This window comes from Xenopus laevis, chromosome 3L (genome assembly GCF_017654675.1).
Source record: "Xenopus laevis strain J_2021 chromosome 3L, Xenopus_laevis_v10.1, whole genome shotgun sequence".
In the NCBI taxonomy this organism is placed as follows: Eukaryota; Metazoa; Chordata; class Amphibia; order Anura; family Pipidae; genus Xenopus; species Xenopus laevis.
In genome coordinates, this window is record NC_054375.1 from 38,320,608 (window position 1) to 38,330,942 (window position 10,335).

Genomic DNA, 10,335 nt, shown 5'->3' on the forward strand with positions numbered 1-10,335 from the left:
CAATATCACACAGCGCCATCTGTTGGTTATATGAAAGAATAACAGTCACTGCAATATCACACAGCGCCATCTGTTGGTTGTATGAAAGAATAACAGTGACTGCAATATCACACAGCGCCATCTGTTGGTTGTATGAAAGAATAACAGTGACTGCAATATCACACAGCGCCATCTGTTGGTTGTATGAAAGAATAACAGAGACTGCAATATCACACAGCGCCATCTGTTGGTTGTATGAAAGAATAACAGTGACTGCAATATCACACAGCGCCATCTGTTGGTTGTATGAAAGAATAACAGTGACTGCAATATCACAGCGCCCTCTGTTGGTTATATGAAAGATTAACAGTGACTGCAATATCACACAGCGCCATCTGTTGGTTGTATGAAAGAATAACAGTGACTGCAATATCACACAGCGCCATCTGTTGGTTGTATGAAAGAATAACAGTGACTGCAATATCACAGTGCCCTCTGTTGGTTATATGAAAGATTAACAGTGACTGCAATATCACACAGCGCCCTCTGTTGGTTATATTAAAGAATAACAGTGACTGCAATATTACACAGCACCCTCTGTTGGTTATATGAAAGAATAACACTGACTGCAATATCACACAGCGCCATCTGTTGGTTATATGGAAGAATAACAGTGACTGCAATATCACACAGCGCCCTCTGTTGGTTATATGAAAGATTAACAGTGACTGCAATATCACACAGCGCCCTCTGTTGGTTATATGAAAGAATAACAGTGACTGCAATATCACACAGCGCCCTCTGTTGGTTATACGAAAGATTAACAGTGATGGCAATATCAAACAGCACCCTCTGCACATGGTAGTGGGACAGTGGGACAATGCACACAGTAATCCGTTTGGCAATTCTCTGTCACCATCAACTTTGCAAAGAAGTCCGGTTGATCGCTGGGGGGTCGCTTTGGCAGAATGTGCGCTGCTGGGAGACAGGGCTGTAGTTGTGTCTAGGCTTATACTAGAGTCAATAAGTTTTCCCAGTTTTCGTAGGTAAAATTAGGTACCTCGGCTTATACTCGGGTCGGCTTATACTCGAGTATATACGGTAGTAATTAATCCAGATAATGACTACACATAAACCAGTGCAATTAGCCTCAGCATTTAATAATCAGCCCTGTAGCATCAGCTCATATTACAGGCCAACCTCATTTTCTGCTTGAAAATTTGTGACGACCCCTAAGCTTAGCTTCTCAACATCTGCTCAGAGCCCACTGAGCATGTGAGTGTCACAGACACTTTCCAAGATGGTGTTCCCCTGTGAAAAGTCTGAAGTCGTGGATCATTGCTTCTATTTAGAAGATGAAACTTTAGGCTGGTGCAATAAGTTCAGTATATAAAATATGGCATTTTTAACCATATTCATTTTTAGGGTTTAGTTCTCTTTTAAAATGGATAATTTGTGTATTTTGGAGAGAGAATCGCTGGGAACTTATGTGCTTTCATGTGAATACATTCACTTCAAGCATATTGACTTATATAAAAATGTATTTGCCAGATTGCTGTTTGTACCCTTAATCCCCTTTACATCTATGATCATCATTTCATTTTCAGTTGTCTTGGGTGCATGGAGTGTACAAGGTTAGGTCTTTCTTTAGTGAGAGAAAGTAATCTACAAACATGGACCCCCTCACATTCTATATCATATATCAGATTGGTAACAAACCACACTCCAAGGACTTAATATGTGAAAAACCAAAAATGCACCCAGAGGTGTTTGTTAGGCTGGTTCTGAGTGCACCCAACCAGGACTTATATACTATATATATATATATATATTTTGAGATAAAATATATTTTCGTAATTTGAATCTTCATACCTTAAGTCTAGTAAAAAATCATGTACATATTGATTCAATCCAAAAGGCTGGTTCTGCTTCCAATAAGGATAAATTATATCTTAGATGGAATCAAGTACAAGTCACTGCTTTATTATTACAGAGAAAAAGGAAATACTTAAACAAATTGGATTATTTGATTGTAATGATGTCTGTGTGAGTGAAAATTCAGAGTTTTCTGGAATATATATATATATATATATATATATATATATATATATATATAGATACATTTAGGAGCACTCACAGGTGTAGTGTTAAAGAAATGTCTTTTATTGGAGTGTTACGAACTACCCCACATCAACGCGTTTCGGTTCTCTCTGAACCGTCGTCAGGATGCACCCAGTGGTCATCACATGGTACATAAATACAAAAATCCACCAATCAGTGTAAAGTGTCAATTAAATATTCATGACAGTGAACATGTTCATCATTTAAGTGTTTATGTACCATGTGATGACCACTGGGTGCATCCTGACGACGGTTCAGAGAGAACCGAAACGCGTTGATGTGGGGTAGTTCGTAACACTCCAATAAAAGACATTTCTTTAACACTACACCTGTGAGTGCTCCTAACTGTATCTATTTATTTCCCTCTGAGGAGCACCCGGGATTTGATCGACTGAGGGTGAGTGCCGGTGAATCATATGACTATATATACATATATATATATATAAATGAAGGTTCATTGTACAAGTTTACTTGACTAAATATGGTTGTGTTATGTATATTTTGAATATTATTATAAGTTGTCCATATGTTTTTCAGTTGCAATTCCTTTCTTTCTAAAAACTTGAAATCAACAACTCAATTTTATTATTTGTCAGACTGCAAAAATCTGAAAAGGCTAGAGAAGCAGCTGAAGAAAATTGCAATAAAATGAAAATGGAGCATGCGGCCAAAATGGGAGCATTACAGCAGCAATTTGAAAAGCTTAATAAAACATGGTAAGGGCAAAAGTTTTTTCTCCCTTTGTATTTTAGATTCTTCACAAAATACCTAAGCCATATATGTACTAAAATCCACCTTTGAATAATGGCTCATTTACTTGAAGCAAGAATAAGAGAACAACAAATATTAACCTTACCGTGTCTTCATCTTCCACCTTATCCAAAAGAAAATATAAGAGAATCATTGCAAAGATGCTGATTGCAGGCTTGGAAGTCGTGGATGTCAGTTATCTTAATTCACTGACCAATACTATGGCAGATAACTTATGATAAATGCATAGCACACAGTTAACCTGCCTATCTGTAAACTAATATCTCCAAAGAGTGACACTCTTTGTAGCTGTAATAATTATAGTTACTTCATAAGACACACACACATATATGTCTGTGGGTGTTTGTTCAGCAGCAGGCTTGGATTAGCAATCTTTAGTTTCAGCTTTAGTGCCTAGGGGGAGCTATTTGAATCTCTATGTACACTGTACTTGAAATGCCTGGGCCTGTTTTGAATTACAAACCAGACATGGTAAGCTGTACCAGACCCATTATCATTTGTGAATTAAAGACAACTATTAAATTCCTACTTGCTTTTTTAAAGGGCTTCTGTCATGATTTTTATGATGTCGTTTTTATTTCTAAATGACAGTTTACACTGCAAAAAAATCACTCTACAATATAAAATGTAATTCCGGAACCAGCAAGTGTATTTTTTTTAGTTGTAATATTGGTGTGAAGGCGCCATCTCAGGTCATTTTGCCTGGTCATGTGCTTTCAGGAAGAGCCAGCACTTTAGGATGGAACTGCTTTCTGGCAGGCTGTTGTTTCTCCTACTCAATGTAACTGAATGTGTCACAGTGGGACCTGGATTTTACTATTGAGTGTTGTTCTTAGATCTACCAGGCAGCTGTTATCTTGTGTTAGGAAGCCACTATCTGGTTATTATTCTGTTGTTAGGTTGCTGGGGGATAGGGAAGGGGGTGATATCACTCCATCTTGAAGTACAACAGTAAAGAGTAATTGAAGTTTATCAGAGCAGTCACATGACTGGGGGCCGGCTGGGAAACTGACAATATTTCTAGCCCCATGTCAGATTTCAAAATTAAATATTACAAAAATCTGTTTGCTCTTTTGAGAAATGGATTTCAGTGCAGAATTCTGCTGGAGCAGCACTATTAACTGATGTGTTTTGAAAAAACATGACGGTATCCCTTTAACAAATATTCTTAAATGTAGACAAAAAGTACAGTGCATTTTAAAGAAAAAATTGCATATGCAAATTAGAGGTGAGAAGGGAAATCATGAGAATTTTCGTCACAAAACAAGGAAGTCAATGCATATATGCGAATTAGGATTTGGTTTGGTTTTTGGAAGGCTTTGGGGATTCGGACAAATCCCAAATAGAGGATTCTGTGCATCCCTAGTAGCTATGGGGGTAGCTATTCAACCTGAGGAATGGCACAGGTTGACATAGCAGGTAACCGTGTCTTTTCCAGAATATAGGATTATTATTTGCTGTCAGTATCTCTTTAAGCAAATAAATAAAAAAAATATATATATATAATATAATCTGTGCAAATGTGGACACCAGATCTTGATGATACCTGGTGTGGTAGCAGACCCAGAAGTGACAAGGGTTCAGGTCCTCTCATGTTCTGATATGAATGAATGCAGTAACTGAGACTAAAGTCTGATAACACTGCAGTTGGTCAGTGACTTTAAGATGTAGAAAAGCATGAAACACACTGTCTAGCCCATTATGTTGAAATCAGTGTTGCTGAACAACAACTCCCAGCATCCATCAATATGCAATCATCTGTTGTAGTATTGTGTTTTTTGTTGTTAAGCAATTGCAACAGAAGTTAAGAATCACAGATTCATACCACAGTAAGGTGTAATATCTTTGCAATTCCATTAGACTGACTTTAATGTTGTAATAAAAAAAAAACATTCCAAATAAATTGCATTAATATTTAGTGGTGCTGACTAGTTTAGCATGTAACAATTCTGTTCTATTTATTCTCTTTGTTTAATCTTCCTCATTGCACAAGGTGTGAGTTTTTCTAAAGGCAAACTTCTCTTTCAACAGCACAGTTTTAGAGAATGATCTGAAATCGGAAAGGGAAAAACACGAGAGTCTTCAGGACAAACTTCACAAAGAGAAAGAGACTGCAACATCTTTAAAGAATGAGCTGCATCAGTTCTCAATGTTACAGAAGGTATGTATGTCCATCTCTGTCCTGTAGAATCAATCAGGTTTGTTGTTGAGGATGGAAGAAGAATCCTGGTCAGCTCCATTTAGCAGTGTTTTATTTTATTCAATTATTTGTCAAGACCCCTCACTGATATTTGCTGAAAATCCATACAAGCACACTTGGCTAGCACGTCAATATCCTTTAAAAAATGAACTCCCTGTTATTGCAGAAATCACTTGTGTTGTATTGTCCATTCATTCATGAAATATATATTAGAAAGTGCTCAGTGCTTATAAATGAGGAAATTCTGCCCACAATAACCAATTAAATTACTGGTATTGGTAACTCAATTATATCTCTTGACCAATGTGAACTTAATGCCTCCAGTAATTGTTTCAAAATAGTCTCCCTTGTTTAGAGGGAAAGTGCGAAGTGCTTGCCATAAATGGGAATTGATCTATTCAACAATTTCTCCCATTTGTGTAAAGTGCCAATATGCTTGTGGTTAAATAAATTAAAATTAATAAATAGCGAATTGATGAAATTAATAACTTAATGCTATGAAAATGGATTGATAACGGAAACTTAAAGGGCTTGTTCACCTTCCAAACACGTTTTTCAGTTCAGTTGTTTTCAGATTGTTCCCCAGAAATAGACTTTTTTCAATTACTTTCCATTATTTTTTTTTTTTTACTGTTTTCCAAATTCTAAGTTTAAAGTTGAATCTGGCAGCTCAGTAATTCTGGTGCAGACTCTAAACTGTTACTATTTTGCAACATTTAATTGATACATTTCTAAGCAGTATCTCTGGAGTATTAGCAACTATTGTATCAATTCTAACAGCTGCCTGTAATGAAACCCAGAGATTCTGCTCAGCAGGGACAAAGATAAGAAATGTATCAACTAAATGTATCAATTTAGAAAAGTTTACAGGGTCGGCGACCCCCCCTCCCAGAGCTGCTTTAGAAGGTGATAAATTACACTTTACACTTCAATATTAGAAAAATGGTGACACATAGAAAATAGAAAGTATTTGGAAAAAGTCGTTATTTCTGGTGAACTATCTGAAAACAACTAGTTGTTTGAAGGTGAACCACCCTTTTATTAGAACCTTGTGCTTGGATTCATTGAAAGCAGGTTAGAAAAAGGAAATTAATAGAAGCTGTCCCAAAAGAACATTAAGTTAAAAGGTTCAATAAAATCGTGTAGCTCCAATTCTGATAGTTCTGCTAACGTGGGTTTCGATAACAACTTAGCCTTTAGAAAGCTGTTAACGAAACGCGCGTTGACAGAACTATCAGAATTGGAGCTAAACGATTTTATTGAATCTTCTAACTTGATACTGTAGTGGCTTTTTGTTTTTAAACAAGCAAGCACTGAGGGTTTTTCTAAATTTGCGATCCCCGATTACCTGGGGGTGGATCTAGGGATAGGCATTTGTGTGGTTACCCTTGAATCCTGAACAGCACGAAGGAGCCTGCAGGAGGAATAAATGCAGGATGAGAGCAGCCGGCTATGGTTTGTATTATTACTGCTCCTTCTCCTTTAAAGTTGTACTTCATATCTCATGTTTAACACACAGATGATATACATACATTTGCTTTACTCGTTTTTTTTGTTTGTTTTTTTTGTTATAGAATTTTGATAATTTGCAACTAGAAAAGAAGCAGCTTCAGAGGTTATGTGCTGAACAGGAACAGGCTTTACAAGAAATGGGTCAACATCTCAGCCAGTAAGGCTTCGCATTGTTTTTTTTGTTTTTTATCTGCTGAGCAAGTCAAACATGCTTCGTTTTTTTATTTATGCTTAATCTTTATATTTCTATGTTTATATGCTCAGTGTGTATGTGCAGTGTGAAAGTTGGACATTGGACATTTTGCACCGTTTTTGCAAAAGAAGAATTTGATTTAAATCCTCCAATCCTTAAGGGAACAGCTCAACATATCAATCGTTAAAATACTTTTTTAATGCAAGTAATTTCCTCAACTTGAGGATTTCATACAGTGTTTATTGACATACAGGGCCCCATACAACAAACTTATCAGCACCCACCCCCACCCCCCAGGTTTTTTATTGAAAAAGAAACCAATTTCTAATATACATTTATTTAAAAATCTCACTGATCGCACAAATCTTTAAAGGGATTCTGTCATGATTTTTATGATGTAGTTTTTATACAAAATAATATTTGATTCCTGAACCATCAAGTGTATTTTCTTTTTTGTAATATTGGCGTGTAGGCAGCCATCTCATTTTACCTGGTCATGTGCTTTCAGAAAGAGCCAGGATGGAACTGCTTTCTGGCAGGCTGTTGTTTCTCTTACTCAATGTAACTGAATGTGTCTCAGTGGGACTTGGATTTTACTATTGAGTGATGTTCTTAGATCTACCAGGCAGCAGTTATCTTGTGTTAGCGAGCTGCTATCTGGTTACCTTCCCATTGTTCTGTTGTTAAGATGCTGGGGGGGGGGGGGTGATATCACTCCAACTTGCAGTACAGCGGTAAAGAGTGACTGAAGGTTATCAGAGCACAAGTCACATGACTGGGGGCACCCGGGAAACGAAATTGTTTTTAGCCCCATGTCAGTTTTCTGGACAGCAGGAAAGTAACTTGCTGGGTTGTTTCTGACTGAGGTTAGCTTTAGTGAGAAGCAAACAAGTGAAACAACCCCATTAGCTGCTGCCCCACCATACAGAGCTTGGAGCAGCACCTATCATCTTACTTTATTACAAACAGTCAGATAATGATAAATCCCAGTGTCACCCTCTTCTTTGGCCGGGTCTTTTGATCTTGGCGCACGGCATTTAATCATCACACAGGCCACGTGATATCAAGGTGGAATCTATGGCATCAGGGCAGGACCCTCCTAACCTCTGTTGGTTGTTTTTGTGTATAATCTGTATGTTCAGTGTATACACCCTGTAAGGGATTAGGTAGCTGGGATCAGTTTTCTGGGGGTAACACAGCCCAAGGCACAAGCACAACTCAAGAGAGTGCAGTTTATTGTCACTTGTAGCAAAATAAACAAAAACAAACTAACATAGGTCAGTTTCCTAACTAATCAGGAGGAGGCCTAACGCCTGTCTCCCCAAAACAGAGAACATTCAGGAATAAACAAAATCCCAAACCTTGTGGTGGTTTCAATAGGGATGCACCGAATCCGCTTTTTTGGATTTGGCCGAACTCCGAATCCTTCGTGAAAGATTAGGCCGAATACCGAACCGAATCCGGATCCTAATCTGCATATGCAAAATTTGGGTTGGGAAGGGGAAAACATGTTTTACATCCTTGATTCGTGAAAATTTCCCGTCCCTAATTAGGATTCGGGTTCAGCCGGGCAGAAGGATTCTGCCAATTCCCAATCCTGCTAAAAAAGTGCCAAATTCTTGCTGAATCCCGAACCGAATCCTGGATTCGGTGCATCCCTAAATAAAACAATGAAAACCAATTACAAATTGTTGCAGAATATCTCTCTTTATATCATACTTAAAGTTAAATTAAAGTTGAACAACCTGTTTAAAAGACTTTTGCACAATTGTGATCCTGGATTCGGTGCATCCCTAGATTTCAGTCGCTCTCAGTCAGCTCACACAGGCAGCTTTCCTGTGTCTTTTTTCCCCAGACAGGAGCTCCACACTCTGGCTTGAGCTGCCTTTTTAATTATCCACCTGAGATGCCTTGGGACAACACAAAAAACCCCAGCCTGGACTAACAGTCCCGGAACCACTCTGTTAGGAACCTGGGGCATAAATAAGCTCCGTCCTGGACTTTCCCAGGTATCCTAGTGGTGACCTTACAACAACCCATTTATTGTACACTGCTGTGGCATATGTTTGCGTTTTAAAAATGTGTGTTAATGGGGTGGTTCACCTTTGAGTTAACTTTTAGTATATTATAGGATGACCAGTTCTAAGCACATTTTCAATTGGTCTTCATTATTTATTTTCTATAGTTTTTTTTTTTTTTTAAAAATGATTTGCCTTATTTGTCCAGCTTTAAAAAAGGGGTTCACTGACTTCCATCTAAAAAAAAAACAAATGCTCTTTGTAAGGCTACAAATGTATTGTTGTTGCTACTTTGTATAATTCATCTATCTATTCAGGCCTCTCCTATTCATAGTCCAGTTTCTCATTCATATCAGTGCATGGTTGCTAGGGGAATTTGGAATTTGCAAGCTGGAAAGCTGCTGAATAGAAAGCTAAATAACTGAAAAACTACAAATAATAAAACTAGGGATGCACCGAATCCACTATTTTTGATCCGACCGAACCCCCGAATCCTTTGCGAAAGTTTCGACCGAATACCGAATCTGAACCCCAATTTACATATGCAAATTCCGATTCGGTTCGGCTGGGCAGAATGATTTAGCCGAATCCTGTTAAAAAAGGCCAAATCCTGTCCGAATCCGGAACCGAATCCTGGATTTGGCGTATCCCTAAATAAAACAATGAAAACCAATTGCAAATTTCCTCAGAATATCTCTCGCTATATCAAACTAAAAGTTAAACTTAAGTTGAACAACCCATTTAAGAGACTTCTGCACAATTGAGATTTAGATAATTCCTTAGCACTTTGGGCTTCTACAATTCTACTTTACTACCTTTTCCTGAGCTATCATTACATAATTACTCACACTTGACCCTCCCATCTGTGGTATCACCAGAGGGGTGGGGCAGGCATGAGTACTTAATAAGGGGAAAGCAAGTGACTGCTGGAGGAATTGGGGGGGCACTTAGGTTGCAGGCAGGTAGAGTCTGGCCCACAACCCACTAAAGATGTGCTTTGCTGGGCCACACCTTATACTTCAGATTACCTGATTGAGTCATGAGCATGTTGTCCTGAACATCTCTCAATTACTGTGGCTCCACATCCATCATCATCACGTGAATGTATTTTTCAAACAGGCCACAGCGAAGAAGAGAAACTTATTACAACATCTGGTCAATTTGTGTTATTAATTGGATCCTTTTGCTTCTGTGGGTCCTACAAAAAAAGTGGAAAGATCTGCCCAGAGTAGAGAGTGATGCTGATTCATTGATCTGCTCAGCTCGCTGGTCACAATTTCCACCTTTCCAAAAATGGGTTATATTTATCAAAGAGTGAAGAGTGACTGTGAGATCAGCACAGTCCGCTAGAGTGAAATACCACCTCTCCATTCATTTCTATGGGGTTTTTAAAGGGGACCCGTCACCCAAAAAAATTATTCAAAATCCTATTTTATCACATTAGTCAAGCAAAATGAACTTTAATTACACTATAAAAAAAATTTGAATCTTGTTTCCTTCAATCTGGGAATTCATAATTATAGCAAGCAGGCAGGAGCCAT

The 10,335-nt window shown here is 38.0% G+C and overlaps 1 protein-coding gene across 4 annotated transcripts in view; it reads left to right on the top strand.

Annotated features, from left to right (window-relative positions):
* Nucleotides 1-10,335, top strand: part of rufy1.L (RUN and FYVE domain containing 1 L homeolog) — a 57,725-nt gene that overhangs the window by 35,922 nt on the left and 11,468 nt on the right. For all 4 annotated transcript variants that reach the window (NM_001127758.1, XM_018250554.2, XM_018250555.2 and 1 more), the window contains 3 exon segments: nucleotides 2,697-2,816; nucleotides 4,903-5,032; nucleotides 6,646-6,740. In NM_001127758.1, the coding sequence (NP_001121230.1) occupies nucleotides 2,697-2,816; nucleotides 4,903-5,032; nucleotides 6,646-6,740 (345 nt within the window).